General features: G+C 34.2%; 1 protein-coding gene across 2 annotated transcripts in view; it reads right to left on the bottom strand.

The window, feature by feature from the left end:
* LOC111048262 (phosphatidylinositol 4-kinase beta) overlaps positions 1–19,182 on the bottom strand; it is a 48,029-nt gene extending 28,847 nt beyond the window's left edge. The window contains exons 1-9 of one of the 2 annotated variants that reach the window (XR_005571162.1): positions 18,879–19,165; positions 16,238–16,370; positions 14,567–14,725; positions 13,625–13,849; positions 10,967–11,181; positions 10,428–10,545; positions 10,036–10,170; positions 9,652–9,827; positions 5,861–5,988 (exon numbers count right to left, since the gene is read on the bottom strand). Coding sequence is in view for 1 of the 2 variants with exons in the window: in XM_039426771.1 (XP_039282705.1) it covers positions 5,861–5,988; positions 9,652–9,827; positions 10,036–10,170; positions 10,428–10,545; positions 10,967–11,181; positions 13,625–13,849; positions 14,567–14,712 (1,143 nt within the window). In the remaining variant the exon portion in view is untranslated. Of the gene's footprint in view, positions 1–5,860; positions 5,989–9,651; positions 9,828–10,035; positions 10,171–10,427; positions 10,546–10,966; positions 11,182–13,624; positions 13,850–14,566; positions 14,726–16,237; positions 16,371–18,878 lie in introns of both variants that reach the window. The other variant, XM_039426771.1, reaches the window with a different exon arrangement.
* Positions 19,183–22,560: the final 3,378 nt, after the last annotated feature.

The raw sequence follows: 22,560 nt of genomic DNA, 5'->3' as shown, positions 1-22,560 counted from the left end.
CTAGATCCTTGCATGAATTTGTTCTAAGAGAATTGTCATGTCAGGAAATTGCTAATATAGTCTCTAGAATGAAATCATCTTCAACTAAAGATATTTATCACCACTCCAGCTCTATGATGAAAACTGTCATAATTTTCATACTGGCACCATTAACAACTTGTTTCAACGCATGTATAAGAGATTCCATTTTTCCACTGAAACTCAAGCATTCCAGAACAGTGCCTATTCATAAAAAAGGTTCTAAAGATCTGCCTGAAAATTTTAGACCCATCTCAATTCCACCTATTTTTAGCAAAATTCTAGAATATGCTATTGCCGGTCAATTGTACGAGTTTTTCGAGAGTAATGGTTTGTTCTCAACTTCTCAATTTGGCTTTAGAAAAGGAAAGTCTACAGTTGATGCAGTCACCTCTGTAGTGAGCGATGTTGAAAATAGTTTTGACAATAAAAACTTCACAGGAGTTGTACTATTCGATCTGAGTCGAGCTTTCGATGTTGTCGATCATAATATTTTATCGAAGAAACTCCATCATCTGGGTGTACGCAACAAGGCACTTAAACTTTTGAAATCATATTTAAACAATAGAAGTCAGTCTGTATGTATAAACTCCAATCTCTCAAATCCATTATCTGTTCCTCACGGGGTCCCTCAAGGTTCCATTCTTGGGCCTCTACTTTTCATAGTTATGATGAATGATATTGAGTACAACATTGGATCAAAAGTTGTATGCTATGCTGATGATTCATCCATAATTACAATAGATAAAGACCTGAATACTCTCCAACAAAAAATGAACAAGTGTCAGGATGAGGCTGCAGTTTGGTTCAAGGCAAATGGTTTGCTGCTTAATAAAGATAAAACCCAGATATTATTGCTTGCACTGAGACAGGTTAGTGAAGGTGCAAAAAATGCTAAGCTTCTTGGTATTACACTGGACCAAAAGCTTTCCTGGAGTTCTCACATAGATAATTTATGTTCAAAACTCTCCAGGGTAATTTACTTGTTACGCAGTCTCAGCGACTCTGTTCCCAAAAAATACATGAGAACTTGCTATTTTGCTTTCTTCCAGAGTGTGTTTCTGTATGGCCTGGAACTATGGGGGTGTGCTCCAGATGCACAGAAAGTATTCTTACTACAAAAGAAAGCTCTTAGGATAATTTCTGGTGCAGCATATTTGGATCATTGTAGGCCTCTATTTGTTGGAGAGAAAATCATGACTTTGCATGGCATGGTAGTTTTCAGGCTCTTGATGAGTGTAAAGAGAAAGATAGGCTTGTTCCACTGTAGGGATGAAATACATAGCTACAATACTAGGAACAAATCCAAAATTGATGTACCCTACTCAAGATTAAGCAAGGTATTAAATAGTCCAAGTCTCATATCATTAAAGCTTTTCAATGCACTACCATATTCGGTTAGGGTTTTACACGAATCAAAATTTAAATGTTGTTTAGAGTCTCTCCTTTTGAAAACCCCCTTATATTCTATTTCTGATTTTTATCAAGTAACAGTGGAAGATTTTGCCTAATTATGAAAACCTTATTAATCTTTGAAGAACCTCAATTAGAAGATATTCTGTGATTTTAGAAGATAAGAACATTATGTGATCTTACCGTACTCGATTATATTGATATGTTTGTGTTGAAAATCAATTAGCCTATTCTCAGCTTATGTCTAGTTTTAGTAATATTTTACATGTTTTGACTGTGTATTTATTTGACGTTTCCAATTGCAATGTAAACAATGCTTGAAGGAATAAAAACATTCTTATTCTTATTCTTCTTATTCTTATATTACACATGAATATTAGAAGTTACAATAAAAACCACGAAGAATTTTTGATTTTCCTTGATAGTATAGCTTTCAAATTTGATGTTCTCGTGCTGACCGAGACATGGATGTGTGAGGATGATTATGTAAATTGTTTGGATGGATATTTGGCATATCAAACTACTACTAAATACAACCAAAACGATGGTATAATAGTATACGTAAATTCGGAGTTGTCTTCATCGTGTAATGAGGTGGAAGTGGGGGGATTGCGTTGTCTCAACTTGAAGTGCGATAAAGAAAACCAATGCTATAATTTACTTTGTGTTTATCGCTGTCATGATGTTGACATGGCCGGTTTTATCGATGGATTGGAAGAAAGATACAATCGTACTGATAATAATAATAATAATAATAATAATAATAATGGCCTGATACTCAAGTCGGTTGTGGAAATATGTCGAAGTATTGACTTGGTAGACGAGGTGCTGAAGAGAATGCAAAAATCTGTCCTCCTTGACACTGCACGTATTGTGCGCAAGTTCATAAAATAGTCAGTGTTATAAAGATGAAAGGAAGGTTGCATTAAAGTGCCCCTTCTTTGAAAATATTTCCGCAAGAGCGTGCTTATAAAAGGGATAATAATAATAATAATAATAATAATAATAATAATAATAATAAGATAGAGGTAATTGTCGGTGACATCAACTGTGATATTCTCAATGAACAAACTAGCAGCCTAAGCAACAGGTATCTTGACGTGCTTTATGAAGCCGGCTTTGCTTGCTGCATTGATTCTCCAACTAGGGAAACTCCTTTTTCTTCTTCATGTATAGATCATTTATTTGTTAGACACCCAGATACTAATTCTCTTTTTCCAGCAGTATTCAAGTCCGATATCACGGATCACTACGCAATAGGCATCACCATAAAGCATAATAAAAATAACAATAGCTCTCATATTCAAAACAACAAATTCAAGAAAATTGATAATGAAAAATTCTTTAAACTTCTGGCCGAACAGTCATGGGATGAAGTAATCTCTTCACAGAATCCTAATTTTTGTGCTGAGAAGTTCATGGAGCTTATAGCTCTGCTCCATCAGACCTGCTCTACAACTATAAATAGATGTAATAATAGTAATAAATTTAATAAATTAAAGCCATGGATCACAAATGGGCTTATCAGATCCATAGAAAAAAGAAATAGATTAAGCAGATTAATTAAAAGTCAGCCCTTCAACCCCAATCTCATTCAGCAATATAATGAGTATCGCAGTATGTTGAGTAAATTGTTAAAAAAAAACAAAAAAGAATATTTCAAAAGGAAACTTTTAGATTCAAAAAATAACCCCAAAAATTTTTGGAAAACAATAAACGAGATATCAGGGTCTAGCAACAAAACTGCTTCTTTTCCTATTCATGATTACACAAAATATAACAATAGCGACAACAATCCCAAGTCTGCGGTAGATATAGCAAATGAATTTAACGTTTACTTTTCTTTTCTAATGTTGGAGCCAGGCTAGCTGATGAGATTAAGCAAAGAAACCAGAGACTTAGAGCTCCAGTCCGCCCTGTCTGTCCTCCTGTCCAGCAATTCATCTTAAGAGAAGTGTCAGAGCAGGAGGTTAGACAGTGTGTGGCGGAAATGCGCGGAGGTTCTGCTCCTGGCTGCGATGATGTATCGGGTTATTTGTTGAAAAATGGCATAAATTTTATTACTATTCCACTTTGTCATATTATTAACTGTAGTTTCAATTCAGGTATTTTCCCCAATATTTTAAAATTGGCTAAGGTTATTCCTCTATACAAGTCAGGTGATAAGGGAGATAAAAATAATTACTGTCCAATATCTTTACTGAGTGTATTTTCAAAAGTTATTGAAAAATGCTACAAAAACCAACTGTCTCCATATTTAAAAATGAACAAATTATTTATTATCTGATTGCCAGTTTGGATTCAGGAACGACTGCAACTCTTCCAACTGCTTCTATCAACTAAGGGACTACTTGAGAAAAGGCATTAATAATAACAAATATATTCTTTTGCTGTTTGTTGACCTGGCAAAGGCTTTCGATTCTATCGATCGCGCAATATTGCTTAATAAATTGAAAAATATTGGGATAATTGGCGCTTCTCATGATTGGATCGGAAGCTACTTGTCGGGTCGCAAACAAATAGTAAACATAAATAGTCCATTCAGTTATAGTAACAATAGTGGTAACAATGAAATTAATAGCAATAATATAAATAACAACAATACAAATTCTGTCAATAGTGAGGTGCGAAGTATCGATTTTGGGGTTGTCCAAGGAAGCACACTTGGGCCAATCTTATTCCTTATATACATCAATGACATCAAATCTGATATATCGGGTAGAATGCTACTGTTTGCTGATGACACTGCAGTCTATTTTGAGGCAGACAGCTGGATGGAAGTCTACGAGAAGGCATCTAGAGACTTAATTACACTCAAAAATTGGTTTGACGACAACATTCTTAGTATGAATGCGAAGAAGACCAAAATTCTTCCAATATTCCTTCATAAAAACCGTGCCCCTCCGGATAATTTACTGCTAAAACTACATTCTTGTGGTCAGGTGTGTAATGATAACTGTGATTGCCAGGTGATTGAATCGGTCAACGAGTTCAAATACCTGGGTATAATCATTGATAATAATTTATCTTGGCATCCACACATTTTCTACTTGAAAAAAAATTACGGAAATTGATTTTTGTTTTTTCAAAACTGAAGGGCATTCTTAACACGAAGGAATTGAGGACAGTGTATCACGCACTTGTGCAGTCAATCCTTACATATGGAATTATTGTCTGGGGAGGTGCGTGTGATACTAAGATTGCAGAACTTTCAGTGACTCAGAAAGCTATTATCAAAGCCGGACTGGGCCTGGAAAGAACATATTCTTCCGAACGTTTATTTGTTTATTTTAATGTTCTAACTATTAAGAAGCTTTATGTTAAATTTGTCTTAATGTATGCGTTCAAGAATAAAATGAACTTAAATATTCCAGCACAACAAGAACATAGGACAAGAAGCGGACTTCTTCTGCATCCCAATTTAGAGAGAAATTCGCGAGCTGTTTGCGACAGAAATGTCTCTTATGTAATTAATATGATTCTACGGAATGCTCCCCCCCATATAAGTCATCCTGGTTCTTGTACTGTACTAAAATACAAGAAAGTGCTACATGAATGGTTGGCATCTTTAAATGACTATCAGTGTGGTAGATTGATCAAATCAATGTATGTGTAACGCCTTGGAATTTATTCACTCATGTGTGTGCGTAGTGTGTGTGTGTGTGTGTGTGGTGTGTGTGTGTGTGTGTGTGGTGTGTGTGTGTGTGTGTGTGTGTGTGTGTTTCCCTTCCCGTGCGAATGTTGATAGTTGAGCTCGAATATTAAAATTGAATAAGTTTTTTTATCTTTTATTTAAATAGTTTTGATATTGTATTATTCAATACTATTAAATATTGGTAGCTATCTGTAATAGACTAGTAATATTACTTCTCTGTATCATAGATATGTATCACGAACAGACCGACAGGTCCATGTGAGTACAGTTTCTATTATTTTGTGAAATAGTTTAAACATAGATATGATTTTATTTAAATTTAGTACATTTACATATGTTTTATAAGTCTTATAAGTCTTTTTTGTGAAACAATAAATTCAATTCAATTCAATTCAATTGATAAGAATAGTTGATCAATATTTGATCAACTTTTTAAATTTTAAGCTTAGAATAATGAAACTGTTATTGAATGTGGAATAAAGCCAATAACAAAGCATTTTTCAAACTGATGGAAAATAAAGCTGAAAGACATATAAATAAAAATATAAATCTCAGTACCCTTTTAAATTATTTAAATACTTGAAAATGGCTTTAATGTCCAAAACATGATATGACAAAATAATTTAAAAGGGTACTGAGATTTATATTTTTATTTATATTAAAAGTAGTCCTAAATAAAAAAGGCACTGAAAGACATAATACGGTTGAATGCTAAATAAACCAAAAGTGCAATAAGTAAAGTTGATAGACTTAATATGATTGAATGATACATACACCACAAGTGCAATCGATTTGTTTTCCCATGAGATCGTTAACCACGCCCTGACATGAGTCAAAGCAGGTGCAGCCACTGTCGAAGGCACGGCCTGAGTTCACATCTCCCAAGTAGCACCTTGGACTGTCTGCATTAACAAAACCAAACACTATTTATACTATCAGTCGAACGATTACTGGAAATATTTCAATGAATAATAACCACAATTCAATAATATTTTTTTATCGAAGATTTTATTACGTTGAAAATTATTGTAATTATGTGAAGGAGGCAAAATGGGGTTCTACCTGATGTCTCCATCAATTGACCGAAGCGAAGCTGAAGTCTTAGTTTCGACTCGATCGGCTTTTGTCTGTTTGTTTGTACCGAAGTTACAGTCGCAGTTATTGTCCGATTTGGATAAAATTTGGTATGCAAGGTCTTTGAAACAAGGCGCAGGAACGTATGTGTAACGATTTTTGGTAAGACATCCGGTTTTTTTGTAATATTTAAAAAACCGTAGACCAACCTCAAAAGTTACTTTTTCTACAACTGCGCGTAAAGAAAGAATTTACACACTCAATTCTCCTCGTAAAACAGCTTATTTCTGAGGAGAATCTACTTTTTCGCTCGCTAACCATCCGCGCATGCGCAGTAGATTTACTTTACGCTCCCAAATCATTCGCGGATGCGCAGAAGAGTTTCATTACACTTCCTAATCAGCTGATTGTAAGCAGCTCGCCAAAAAGTCAGATCTTAACCTAAAAAGTCAGATCTTAACCTAAAAAGTCGGTAATTGTAACTCCGCCGATATAAGTAATTTAACAGGTTTGGGCAGTTGTAGAAAAAATTTTGTATGTAATTCGCGCGTAATGCTTCTTTATCGCTCTTGCAAAATTATCACGCTCTGCTTCGCGTCGCGTGATAACTGTTTTGCGCGAGCGATAAAGTCGCGCATTACGCTCTTAATACATAAATAGCTATTTTCGTATCTTTGAAGATACAGCAATTCATGTTCCTACTTTTTCACATCCATTTTTACCAGAGCATGGTGTCCAAGTCGGTTAGAGCGTAGTTTCTAACACTGTGGGACCCAGGTTCAAATCTCGTTCCAACCAGATTTTTTTGCAGACGATACTAATTTTTTTATCTTATTCTAATTAATAATATATCATTATAAAATTATTATTATTATGACTATATAGAATAATAAAATTGAATCATCTTATTATTATTAAATTAATTGGATAAATTATTTTAAAAAATCTTTAATATCAATACATAAATAACTATTATTATCTATGTTACAGATAACTCAACTATTTTAGTTGTGGACAATTTTTATAATCATAAAAATTAATCAACTAATGAATCAACAGCTATTTTAGTTGTAGACAATATTTAACATCATAAACATTTCTTTAATCTCCAACTTCTTTTATTCATAACTATCAGTTATTATTTTAGTTATTTTTTAACTGAATTTTCAGTTTATCAGGTACAATAATTATTGTATTGTATGCATGTTTTGTGCAGTTTTGTGTCGCTCTACAGTGTCAAGCCTTTTGTTTTCCTTTTGGTATGAGATCGGAAACCGATTTATGAGCATTAACATTCTGCATAGGCATAACAAGCCATAACATTGAATCCACTTTTCATGAAAAACATCATTAGCGACCTTCTGTCATTGTCACCAACAAACCCATCTTATTTAGAATCATTTTCCGTCTCACCATCGTCTGTGAGACGATTCATCATCTAAATTGCCTACTGCATATTCCATTTTTCCGTCAGTTGACCGATTTCTTATAATTAATAATTAGAAAAGTGTTAATATATGTTTATATTGTAAATATGGAGACGATATAAAGGTACCTCCTTGATAAGTCCGGTGTCCTTGCAAACAGTGTCTCTAGCACTTTCAATGGAGAAAATAATAGATGACATGGCTAGATCTTCACAATATACTGTACTTACTGTACTGGCCCTTCTCATTAGATTGAAAGTTGTATTCATGAGCGAGGTCTACTGTTCGCTGAACTACTAGTAAATAAATTGAAGTTGATTTTTTAAAGGTAAACTAAATACAGAGAGCGGCAAAATGATCTGACGGTTTTTGTTGCCGCGCTGTCGAGCGAGTGAGTGGTGGGGGTTGGTGGGGATAGCGGGGTTTCAGAGCCTACGTGCGGACATTTTAGTAGCCATGGAGCAGTGGTCGGCTGAGCACCGCGCGTTCGTTGTGGAAGCATATTTTAAAAGTGGCGATAGTGTTGTTGCTGTTCAGCGGCAGTTCTGCAGACGTTTTAATGTGGATCCGAGAGGGAAAGTTCCAACTCGAAACACCATTTTGCTGTGGGTGGATAACTTTAGAGCTACCGGTTCAGCATTAAAACGGAAATCAACGGGTCGTCCAAGGTCAGCCCGGACGCCAGAGAACGTCGAGAGAGTGAGGGAAGCTGTGGAAGCCAGTCCTCGCGGCCTGCACGCAAACAAGCTGCTGCTCTGCGCATGTCTGATCGCTCGGTAAGAAGAATATCACGGTACGACCTGCACTTTCATCCGTACAAAATGGCTATCGTGCAACAGTTGAAGCCCACTGATTATGCAAAGCGCAACGCATTTTCAGAGCAAATGAATGATTTGCTTACAGATGACAAAATCTTCATTATGAGCGACGAAGCGCATTTTCATTTGGATGGATATGTGAATAAACAGAATTTCCGCTATTGGTCGGCAAAAAATCCAGAAGAACTGCATGAACCTTCATAGTCCCAAGGTCACTGTGTGGTGTGGCGTTACAAAACATTGTGTTATAGGCCCATACTTTTTTGAAGAAAACGGGCGAACTGTAACCGTCAACTCACAATGATACCTGACTATGTTGAAAAACTTCCTTATCCCCAAACTACGCAGAAAACGCTTAAACCACAGCAGAATTTGGTTCCAGCAGGATGAGGCAACTGCCACACAACCGATGAGATAATGAACTTCTTAAGAAGCAAGTTTCATGGCCGAGTCATCTCGCGTTTCGGGGACATTGCGTGGCCAGCTCGCTCCCCGGATCTTAGCATTTGTGACTTTTTCTTGTGGGGACTGCTGAAATCAAGAGTGTACACAAACAAACCCTGCACATTGGATGACCTGAAGGAAGCCATATGTCAAGAAATAGCCAACCTTTCTCCTGCAATGTTAGGGAAAGTGTTTGACAATTTCAGTGCAAGATTGGAAGAATGCATGGCCCAAGATGCTCATCATTTGAAAGATGTCATCTTCAAATCTTAAACGGATAACTTAAACATAACATAACATTTGGTTATTTTTATAAATGTTCATAAATAGGAATCTGTAATATACAATAAAACCCTTTGTATCTCTTAAAACTATTGAGTTATTCACATTTTAAAACCGTCAGATCATTTTGCCGCTCCCTGTACATACATAAGTTGTAGGTGCACTATTGTAAACCTATCACATTGATAATCTTTGTATGAATATTATTTTTTCATATCGAGTTTTAAATTTTCCAAGAACAAATTATAAAACCAATTGATCACTTTATATAAACTTCTGCAAAAGCGGCGGAGAAGTTATAGATTTTTATGGTACAGTGCTACTTTTGACCAGTTTAATCTGAATGAATAAGAGGAGTTAGTTAATTAAAGAACGGCTACGGATTTAGTTAAAGAACGGCTAACTATAACACACAGCACCGATATACGATATATTTATTACACATTATAACTTTGAATAAATAGATAAATGTAGCTTTAGAAAATCACCTGAAACATTGAAACATTGTAATATTACTTACCTGATCCTTTTCTGTTTTTATGCCCCTTTATCACAGACGCATCTGATCTTGAACGTTGATGAGTTTTTTTAGTAGGTGATAGTGGAACTGGAACTGGCAAGTTTCCACCAACAGGAGGGCCGTTCAGTTCTTTCAGTTTACCCAACGTTCTTCTAATAGTCTCATTTTCCTTTGGCCTAGAAAATGAAAGACAAAATTATACTCCCACTCCGAAAAAATCCGAAACAATCCGAAAGATTGTGATTAGACAATAGACATACTGTACAACCGTTGGTATTATGAATTAAAATCAAAGATTGAATCAGAAGACTGTAATCAAACATACTGAGCATCAACCAAAAGGCATTACGAATGAAAATGATATGAATTGACCAGTTGACTTACCTCAGTTCTTCGGACAATATCAAGTTTTTCAATTTGGTGCCGTGTGATTTCTTCTTTGAAGGCAATGCTGCATCAGAGCTGTATGCATCCAAAAGCCAAGAGCATTTCAGAGAGAAATCTGCTGACTGTCTACATCTGAAGCATCAAATGATAATTATAGATTATTAAAGATAATAGTGGAAATGTTTAACAGAAATTTTAAACTTAACCTCACTTTGGACTATTTATGTGCCAAAATCAAGGAATTGAAGAAGTTTTGGGCAATTGCCTGTTTCTCTTTCCAAATATCGTGTTTGTGACTGTTCTAATAAATAAATAAATAATTGCAAATTTCCAATCATTATCCAATCAATACTATAATTTTAGTAGATGAATACGTTGATTGTACTTACCTATTTACTAAGTAAGGATGAATTACTTCAGCAACATCATGCATCTGAATGTACATGTTGACCAGCTGTGGAAGATAGAAGTCTACTTCTGAGTCCGAGAAGCTGAACAATTTATTCCCTGTTGGAAATCAAAGAGTTTGATTAGAAAGTTATACTAGTAAATAGGTCAACATAAAATCATAATAAATTTATAATGAGAGAGAATGATTAATTACAGCCATAAGACCTAGTTTTTTGAAAATCAGAATTACTTACTATAAAATGAGGTCTTACATCATAAAACAAATATAAAATTCAAGGTTTGGAAAACAGATAGAATGAGCCAAGTTTACAAGTAAACTATTTCTTGGAAGTAATCTTAATGATTATTATCTGCAACTAAGTGTCTTCTGTTATTGAATGGAGTACCCTCTTAATACAGTTTCAATAATTTTACTGATTGTGATTCAATTTTCTAATTATTAGCGGATATGACCATTGATGATCTTTTATTTAGCATAATATTATTCTAAAAAACGTGAATGTGAATTAAATATTACCGATATAGCTCTGCACTCCAGGTTCTTTTGAATTGAACAGATATGTAATAGCCATGGACATATCAAATAGTTTGGACTCAAAGAGACGAAGAAGGAAGCCTTTTGATGTTTCACTTTGAGAACAAGTAAGAGCAGCCTCCGATGCTTCGGGAATCGTCTGTTGATCAGAATCGAGGCTCTCATCACTTTGATGAGTAGATGCAGTGTGGTCCGACCTGCATACAGAGGTAAATCAAGTTATTACTTGCAAAAACCAAAACTATTACTATAGGTAATCATTTTCAACTTATGAAATAAGTTGAATCATAAAACTACATACACTTGTCCAAGGCAATAAACTGACTAAATAACAACATCTCTTTTTAGATAAAACAATTAAAAATTTTAAGAAAAATGCTAAAAATCTGAGATTGAATAGTGTTTTGAAATGCTTGACTAGCAGTTGAGATAGCGATGTGCAGGTCTGAACAGCTGCAAGTATGTTCAAGATAGAATTCTGTAAATAATGGTAGATAATACGACAAGACTAAAGTTACTATTTATCAAAGACCATTGGAACTTTTTTCCCGCAGCCTCCATTAAGATTCCAAATATTTGAATTTTATAATGGAGCTTATATGGGATTATCAGTAAAATCGTTTGCCCGTACTTATCAAAGCATATTTTCGTGATTACTAACTTTGATATAATCACTTTCATGTTTTTTATTTATTCCCAATACAGTTTTGGAACTTGAAACAGTAAATGGTAGATGATAGCGAGTAAAAATGAAATGTAGGAAAACGTAAACGAAAGCTGAATCTCCAATTTTACCAATAAACTTTTGAAACACGTCATGATATTGCAGTATATTTTGTTCCATTGACAAAAAATGATCAAGTTCTTAAGTCTTCTATTTGTATAAATATGATGAGATTCACATGACAATAGATTACATAATTTTCTCAAGAGATTGATTTGATTGATTGATTGAGTACTTTATTTATGTAGATTACAATATATACTGGCTTATACACTTATATACAATAGCTTACAATACAGCAAAATTATAGATGAATTTACATAATATAGACTAAGAAAATAATTATTGAACTGTATATGATATATGAAAAAGCAATTTGTAATATATATATATATAATATATATATATATAGGGTGTCCCAGATAAGGTGTAAACCCCGGCTACCATAGATTCAACTTGTATCTCAATAACAATTGCATATACGAACTTCTAACCAGTTTCATTGAATTTCTAGCCAAATTTCCTATAGAAAAGGTATTTTTACGCCCTCAATCACTCGACACAAAGCTATCAAATTGTAGACAATTATTCACACTCAAACAAGATAAGTCTCGTTTTTAATTAAAAATCGAATTTAAACTGAAATTCAGATTCGAGGATTTGAGCTAGACACCTGTATTTGGTCTCATTCGAAAGATAATCAAAAAAGGAAGTTTTTGCGCTATAAAAATTATTTCGTACCCTGGAAAAAAAATCGAGAAAAATGTGTCTGAAGTTTTCAAAAAAACTTCAAAAATCACTCTTTTTCAACTTTGACCGCTAAAAAATACTACTCAATAATCGACTTTGGCATGTTTTATACCTCAAATCAATGTGAAATTTTGTCCTCTTTTCTACGATGTCCTTAAAATTCACTTAAGACCAATGGTTCTTGAGATATTGACGATTTAATGACTGGAAGTACGCCTACTTGAAAAATATCGAAAAATCGATATATCTCGAAAACGAAGGTCGATAGGAGAAAATTTAACTGAACGTTTTTTGTTGCAAATTGCATGTAGAATCTATGGTAGCCGGGGTTTACACCTTATCTGGGACACCCTGTATATATATATATATATATATATATATATATATAATATATATATATATATATATATATATATATATATTATATATATATATAGATCAGTGGTTGCCAATAGGTGGTCCGCTAGGAGCCCGAGGGAAGAAAATTTATGTTTCATTAGTGTTTTTAAAATTATCTTTATTGATCTGTATCAAAGTATAAACAATTTACCATCCAAAATGTTATAACCTATCGAACTCATTGTAAGTTTAAAATGTTTCCAATATTGGTAATAAGTTCTAAATTTTCTGTGGTTATAATTTATAATTAATGTAGACAGAACAAGTGTGTCGAGTATGGTGAACACACATGTTCGCCAAGTTGTGTAATCGGCAAAAGGCTTTGCACAACATTTTTTGAGGTTAGGTATTTGTATCTTTGATTTTTTGTTAGTTTCTGATTGACTGCTCTATTTGAAGTTAAAGACTTTTCAAACCAATTCGGACTTCTTCAATGTTATCTAAATTTGGGAGAGAAATAGTACAAGGTATCCTTTGTTTTCCTCCCCAGATGTGTGTTTTTTGTAACAATAAATAAAAAAGAATAAGCTAATTTTGATAAAGCGTCTGATAATGATAAATGATCAAATTTCTGTGTGCAATTACTCACCCACAGTTGCGTAGACATAGCCCTATTTAGGACTTTTTTAATGTTATCTAAATTTGGGAGAGAAATAGTGCAAGGTATCCCTCGTTTTTCTCTCCCTATCTGTAGCTTTTTTTACATAAATTGAATAAAATAAGCTGATTCATATGAAAGTGATAAGTGATCAAATGCAACTACTTACCCACAGTTGATGCCCGAATCATCGGAGCCGAGTTGGCTGGGGTTGGGTGGTGGTAGGGGGAGGGGCGGGGGAGTGGGCTCGCACTCAGGACTGGGCGTGATGTCGACCTCGGGGATGCGCTGCAGTGCCGAGTCCAGGCTGCGGTTGCGCTGGTGCAGGGTGGCCGTAGCGCCACCGCCACTCACTCCCACGTCGCTCATTGGCGGAAGTACAATTCCCATCGATCTGCAAACAACACATCCATATCGCTCTCATTAGGCTGCCCACTAACTGTAGGACATGTGGCCACACATGCATGTTTTGACATCAGCGAGAGGCTTCTAACATTAAATAAACAACCAATAACAATAAATAAACCACTGGAAAATTACAATTTATAATAATAAAATAATTTATTTAACCTCAAATAGAGCAGCGAAGAAAAAAATGGAGATACAAAAGTTAGAAGTTAGAATGAAGCTAGAAAATTTATAAACTTATGGTTCTAGTTGTAGTTAATAATTGAATATAATATAAAAAATCACCCGCTTTTCCAAAAATGTAATGATTTCACTTCAGTCAATATTGTAGAAAGTGGTTACAAAAATGTTGGTATACTGGATGTGGACGAATGACATGCAAGGATTGTTTTTGGATTTACACTAATCTGAGGCATATTTGAAAAACCATTAGGCTACCTTATACCGGATCTACATGTTGCCCCTTCGCTGGCCCAGCCTGCAATTTGACAAGTGCTAAATGAAGGCCAGCGTTGGCAAACCACCCATCCATACATTGGCGCTGGCCGACGTTGGCCTTTATTGGGCCAACATGTAGATGCGGCATTATACATTATTACCTTAATATTCAATGATTTATAAGGTCAGTAGTGGAAACTGGAGGTTTTGGAGGAAGTAGTAAATGTGGATTGACAGACATGCAAGATGCAAAGAAGGTAGTAACCTGAAGTCAAGGCTGAGATTGCGCTGATGAGTGGTGAGGCGCGTGCGCGGACCTGCGGGTGCTTGCGCCGGTCGCCCATGGACCGCGGGCATTGACACCACCCTCGCAGAGCTCCCCTCACATACTGCTACAGACGGACTCGTCATCTGTATACCATCACTAAAACACACCTTTACTTCACTTATCTCACCCAATCCAACTTCACTATCATAACGTCTTCATAGTTAATCATTTACTTGTGTCTTTATTTAAAGCAAAAGGGTAAGCCTACCAGTTTAATCCATAGACGTATTTTTTTTAGAAAATATAGTTATTTTCTTGGCAGATATAGGTTCAATTTGCTGTATTTTGAACAAAATAGTTTTTAACCATTTTAGTAATATTATAAAAATACATATTCTATGCATCTCAACCATTATAAGAGAAATATGGGTATTAGTCTTTAAAATTATAAAAAGGGTTGAATTAATTGGATTTGCTCATGTATTTGACAAAATTAAAGTTTGTTTGGAGGGAGAACATTGCAATCTCTGAGAGTATACATTCATTTGCCATAAATATTATACATTATGTCTGAAATCTTGTACTTTTATACAATAGTACAAACTATAGCATAGTGTTTTGAATTAATTTTATTCACTGATAGACAAATGATGATCTACTTTTGAATCATTTTTTTTTATAGTTACAACAAAGAAATAAATTTATCGATAAGGTCTGATTGTCTGATACACTCTCCACGTCTTAGTGTCACACATTGTCATCACTAATAATAGGGGGGATATCAAAACTATTACACATTATTGATATTATACCAATTATTATGTTTATTCTCATATTTCACTCGAGATATCCTCTGTAAATTTTATAGTATCGCATAAATCTATGTTGATTGAAGGAAGGCTATTAGTTAAATAATTATGTCCTATTAAACCAGAAAACGATTCAAACTATTTTGAAAAAGGTTATTTTTATAATCATCTGGTAAAAAAATTTTACACACTCTTATCACGTAGCTTACAAAATTCATGGATATTCAAAACTATTCCATATAGATTGATTCTTTATCACAAATTCATTGCCATGTCTTAAAAGACCCATTGCTTAATAACACTACATTTTTATTAAAACAATTGAAAAAATAACTAAATCAGAACAGAGAATACATATGTAGGTGAGTAGAAAACTTTTAGAAACAGAGCAGAATATTGATATTGTTATTTATATTGCCAGTTGCCAGACATCGTGACACTAGAGACTGCCTCATGAAATATAAAATTGCGATACCAAATACATTTGCGATACTTGCGATCTTTTCTATCATTCTGAAAATTATATACTGTTCGAGAATGAAATATATTCTTGGAACAGAAACACGAATCTAATAAATTATGCAAACCTTTCTTCCCATTAACTTATTGAATGAATTAAAACGTTTAGAATTCACACAATATTGGCCAAACATTTGATCTGAGTCGCAATAAAACGCAATTCTAATCAGTGAATCAATACATCATTCATCAATGGAGTTGGCAAAACTTTGAAGTAAAAAAGAAGTTTGATAGCTCTTATTTGAAAAAACATAATACTGATATAAATAAAAGTAAAAATTTGATTGATCATCATGTATAATATAGGCTTATTTTAAAATTATTATAAATCCAAACTTACATTTCAACATAAATAGAGACTTTTCAAGTTTCACTGGACAAGTTTCTGAGCATTGTGAAGCCAATTCTAATATCTGCTGAGCAATTTAAGGCAACTCACTTATCACTGAGCGAAGACCCCAAAGGCAAATAAGCTGAAAAGAAAACCCATATTATTAGGCTACATTAAAAGAATATACATATTATATTCTAGACTGCAGCCCCAAATGTTGTTAAATTTCATACTTAATTTGCATCTCATAATTATTTCACATTGAAAGGTCAATACAATATAAGTCTTGTTAAGAAACATATTTCAACAGATTGATGGGTGATCAATGAATTTGATTAATTGAATAATTATTCTCTGCTTTGATTTTCAAGAAGATATTTATATCAGCCCATTACATATACTCTATTACATATTACTCTATATTACCAATAAATTATGAAGGTAGTCTACTGAAAAAATCAAAATAATTAAAACGTGAAACAATGCTACAATACAAAATCAAACTTGTATAATAATGTACAGTAAATACTTGCAGACCGAACAGGAAGTTGAAGAGAATGAAGAACCTCTGCTCCAAGAAGGATTGAATGAACTCTTCCCTATCAGACTGCATGTTTACAAATCAATTATTCATTTATGTTTGTTCTGTTTCTGTCATATTATATCGTAGCATATAGGATATATCGTATTTGTTATATCCTTTGCCAAAATTCATCCAGCCAATAGATAACAACTTTCACTTGGCAATCTATTAATAGATAAGATAACAACCTAATAACTGAAATACATTCTGTTATATTGTGAGATGATATTGCCTCCTTGTTCTCAAAACATTCAATATCAGTGATATTAGAATAAACAACTCCAAAATTATCATTTTTCAGAGATTTTTTCAAATCTGATATATTTTTTTCAATTTGATAGTATCCAAATAAAACAAATTGATAAATGTCACAACTGAAAAGTTGTTAAGCCCCCGTTGCACAGCCTTGAAGATAATAATTAATAAGTGTGTGATGAAATACAACTTTATGCATCCAATTGGTATACACGCGATCTCTATTTTCAAGGTGAATTTTTTGTTTGAGAGGCTTATACTTTATAGTAACGTTTGTATTTGATTTCAAGCCGATGTATTTAGGGTATTCCATATACCAGATGGGGACTCCCTGGTTTTATACAATCACTAAAGATCGCACGTATGATCGACATAGCAAAGTAAGATTAGTGACTAGGTAAAAAAATCATGCCATTTCAAGTTGTCACCAAGCAGTAATCTGCTAATGCTAAGCATTGAGGATTTTTCAGGGTAGTGTGGTGGCAATTTGAGGCTTATGGCGGTTAGATTTGAGTGATCATGACAGGGATTTGGATGCTAAAACCTTTAGAAAATGAATTGAAAATTCAAGGACAAACGGATCTGCACTTGAGAGAAAACAAGAAGGGCGACCTAAAAATGTGAAGAGATATGAAAATATTGTTTCAATGGAAACCCTGTAATAAGAAGTCATACCAAACTGCCAACAAAAAATATATGTGCACTTCCACCACACTATCCTTACTTTCAATGAATGTTTCCAAGCCTTAACAGGAACACAGCATGGTGACAGCTTATAATGGCATGATTTTGCCCATCTAAAGCCACTAGTCCCAATCAGCCTTGTCACTCATGCACTCTTCAGCGGTTGAGGCTAACAACCCCAGCCATAATGTGTTAGCCAACAAAATTGACTTCCCTTCATTCTTTCGGAGAATATAACAGGATAACATTGAAAGTGCATAGTAATAAAAAGTGAGAATTTAAATACAGTTAATAATTTGTTAGTAATAATACAGTTAGTAATTTGCATACAGTTAATAATTCAATCTATATAGCCTATTTCTCGTAACTTTTTCTGCTTTTAATAGAAAAGAAAACAGAATATCAGTGGCAGACTGCACTTTATTTTGACTGTACCAGTAATTAATTCTTATATTGCAGATGATGCCCACATGAGTTTTTTGCATGGATGTGGGTAATGGAAAGCTTATTGGTGAATTAATGAAATTATCAAACGTCCATGCCATTGCCGGGATTCAAACCCACAAACGGTGCTAGCATATCTAAGTATAGACAAGCAGACTTATATCGATAGTACCGAGTTCCAGCATTTTTTTTCTAAGGATGATGAGTTGAATAGCTTAGTTAGTTAATTGGATTAGTTATTCTAGTTATATTTCTAAAAGTAATTTTATATTAAAGTTCGATACTATCATTAGTACTGGATACTGGTAAACTCAAAGAAAGGGCTGTTCTCCAGTGGCATTTTGAACAAGTTCTCTAGACCGTCGAGGGTTTACTTATTATATCAATACAACTACCTAATCATTTCAATAAAAAAATGAAATAGTAAAAGTAAGATCAAAGCAATGTTTACAATTTGAATTTTACTTTAGTGTTTACAAAGGTTACCTGTGATATTTGATAATTTGTAACTGAACAATAAACAATTTAGAAACCTATTATCTAAAATATTATTTTGAGTTTTGACAGGTGCCGTGGGCCGTGTCAGTTTGACATAAGGTAAACATAAGAAGAACTGAGCTCCAAATTATCAATTGCAGTAATATCTAGTACTAAATTTTAATTAAAGAGATTGATTTTACTTACATTTAAGTAGTACAGTTTTTTGATGTAGCCCAATTTAATTTCTAAAAACTGGGCTAGGCCCCGATTTCGAAGGTTAACTATGATTGCAGTACTACTTGAAAGCTGGAATCTGACAACTCACAATCACTTAACAAAAACCACTGTACAATATAAATTGAGATATGGAGATTTCATGAATAAAATGGAATTGATAAAAGACTAATAGATTTCCACACTCAAAAAAATATAAATCAAACTATTTATTTATGATTATAAATAAGCATACAACAGACATTACACTACCCTAGAGTCTACAGCCCCCTAGACTCTCAAGATGGTGGTGGTGTTAGAGAATTTCCTTACTTTCATAAGCTTAAAACTTTTTCTATTACATAACAGGATTTGAACTAAATATCAATTTTTGATAGATTTATATCAAGTTATAAATAATTGTCACAGAAAAACTTGCCAAAAGATTATTAAACACTGGACCGCTTCTGAAAACATTATGCATGACCAAAACAGTTTTGTGAAATCAAAATTGCTCGAATAAAGAGTATATGGATCAGTTGTTCGAAAAGGATAGGGAAAGTGTAGGGCCATGGCTTACTTAAGATAAAGGCTGGAACGCACAACTTGGCAACGTCGCAGTCAAGCTCAGCTTCAGGCCGAGCAAATTGAATTCACTTTTGTGGACTCCCGATTAACTACCAGCTTTAAACCCTTTATCAAATACCAATACTGAGAAATTCAATTCAATGATAGAAGAAAAATATATAATAATAGCTGATAGAATAATTTTAACTTGAGTTCTAGGAGTTTCAAATATAATGCCTAGCTTGGCAATATATTTCACTGTAGGCTACTTACTTTCTGTGTCTGTATTTCCTAAATCGAAACTGCGCCTGTTCCCAGTAGGAATACGATCTTGTTGTGGGAAAAGAATTCCAGGAACACGTTGTTTGCTTTAAAAACGAAAACGAACCATGAGAGTGCATCAAAAACGTTTAGCAGCGAAACATGCTGTTTTGCTAGCCATTTCTGATCAAAGTGTAGGACGAATTCTTCATTGCGACCATCTGTATAAGACACAGATGTATATGATACAGATCTGTATAAGATAATGCTAGTGTAACAACTTAATGCAAGTTATTGGGCACATTGCAAAGCCGCTTGCGAGATCATTCTCAAAAATTCCCACCAGGAATTATTCTTTCAAGTGATGAGGAACATTTTCATTTTTCGGGATTTGTGAATAAACAAAATTACCTTTATTGAGCAGCCAATAATCCACAGAACTAAAGGAAGTCATTCAACAAGAAATTGAATTGATTCCACAAGTGATGATTAAGCGAGCAAAGGCAAATTTTAGAATTAGGTTAATAAGTGAGTGCGTGGAAAGTAACGGAAATCATTTGGATGGCATAATCTATAAATAAAAAAATTGTGAGTAATCTATGTAATTCACTATAAATTGCAAAACTTGATATTCAATTGGATATATTATAAGATTATAAGACCTAGAGATACAAGGCAATTTATCTATGCTGATGATACAGCAGTGGCAGCACAGGGTCAAACATTCGAGAAAGTGGAAAGAAAGCTCACAAGTAGGCTACTCTGGAAGAGCTTTCCCAATATTATGAAAGTTACCACCTCAAGCCCAACCCAAGTAAAACTCAGGTCTGTGTTTTTCATTTGAAGCACAGATAAGCTGGTAGAGAGCTCAATGTCAATTGGAGAGGAGAGGAACTACAACATCATACAACACCGAAATATCTGGGTGTAACCTTTGACTGCACCCCAAGATTCCCGCGGCACTGCACTAGCACTAAGGCTAAGGTTCACACAAGGAACAATATTATCAGGAAGCTGACCAATTCCAAATGGGGAGCTCAACCAGCCACACTAAGAGCATTGGCAATTGGTCTGTGTCTGCAGTAGAATATGCAGCACCTGTTTGGAGCTCCTTAGTGCATGCTAAACACGTGGATACAGCAGTAAATGGAACAATCAGGGTAATAAAAGGATGTCTAAGACCGACACCAGTGCACAGGCTGTACCCTCTTGCAGGAGTAGCACCACCTAATATCAGAAGAAAGTTTGCTAAAGACATTGAGAGAACTAAACAGGCAAGTGACCCATACCATCCACTATTTGGGCATCACTAGTTGGACGATTGAAGTCAAGGAGAAGTTTCTTTGCAACATCCCATGTCCTGCAGGGTTCTCCTGAAGAAAATCGTGTGAAGCAGTGGAGGGATGGCTTTATGTTGGAGGGATTGCCATTTCGGGAAGAATTGCCTCCTGGTCATGATTTGGCTTTTCTGACTTGGAATGCTCTCAACCGTTCAAGGGTAGGAGTGTCCAAATGCAAAACAAACCTGCAAAAATTGGGTTTACTGCCAGCTCATGATGACATCTTCTGTGAGTGTGGAGCAATTCAGGAGCAGGAGCACTTGCTTGTGTACCCTCAGCTTCATGTCCAATGTAGAAAGGAGGATCTCTTTTAAGGAAATGACAAAGCCCAATCGGTTGCAAATTTTTGGAAACATGTAATTTAATGATAATGTTTGATCCAATGTTTATATATATTTTTATTATTATTGTTTTTTCCACATGAGACCTGTATATCTAATGATTGCTTGTTTGGACACAGAAAGTAACACAGAAAGTAAGTATTAAAACATACAATATAAAATGATATATTTCTTGTTTTTGATCTGCAGTTCCAGAGCAATATTGCTCCACTGTTAAGTCTTGTTAAAGGAGCATTTTCGTTTGTGCCTATAGTGAGGTCCATGTTATACTGGCAGTGTACAATTGACAATACTGTTGCTGTCCTTTTATATCATACAACAAAACAGATAGCGCCATATCTCTCTCTAGCTTTGCAATGTTGTCAGTTTGCCAGAATATTTTATTTTTACTTTTGAAAGTGACTGTACAAAAGTAAACAATTCATTATCAGTCACCATTTTTTCTTCATTCTATTAAAATACTTGAGTACACGAGTCATATAATTGATTCAAAATGTATTTTTGAAACAATTAAATAATTATTAGACATTACCGTATGAGAAACACAAATTAAAATACCTGAAATGACATTTTAAAAGTTGATAACTTACCATCCTAGACTTCATCCATGCTTCTGTTAGCCTACACGTACCAGGTTAGACCTACTCGTACCAGTATCAATAATATTGAAAAGTTATTTCATAACTATTTCTATTAAAATTACTCATTTAAAATGGGATTTCTTTTTTTCTATTATTTTTAAAAGAAATCGAAATAGAATACCTACCAAATAACTCAATTTCTGTTGTTTTGAAATTCAGATTGTTGTATCACAGCTTTTTAAATTAGCCACCATTTCAGGTTTGTATAAAAATAAAAATCTAATCTCAGTTATGAAAGGAAATCTTCAAAATCAAATTATGCAGAAGAAGTTTTTTGATTAATTTGACTTCAAATTGATTATTTAATCAAGGAAATGATAATTATTATTAGATCAAATCTAATGGGATGAATTGAGTAACAGCTGTGTACACTCACTGGCAAAATGGAGAGACTTGACAATGTTTATCTCCTATCTTTCTTCACTGCCATTATAACTTGGACCTTACTATAAGCTTCTGCAGTCGATGACAACAAGCATTGCTGACATTCATATTGTCCAAATTTCAAGTGTGCTAAAACAGA

Source organism: Nilaparvata lugens, chromosome 1 (assembly GCF_014356525.2).
Source record: "Nilaparvata lugens isolate BPH chromosome 1, ASM1435652v1, whole genome shotgun sequence".
In the NCBI taxonomy this organism is placed as follows: domain Eukaryota; kingdom Metazoa; phylum Arthropoda; class Insecta; order Hemiptera; family Delphacidae; genus Nilaparvata; species Nilaparvata lugens.
The sequence above is the reverse complement of the archived record's forward strand: the minus strand, read 5'-3'. Positions and strand labels throughout refer to the sequence as shown.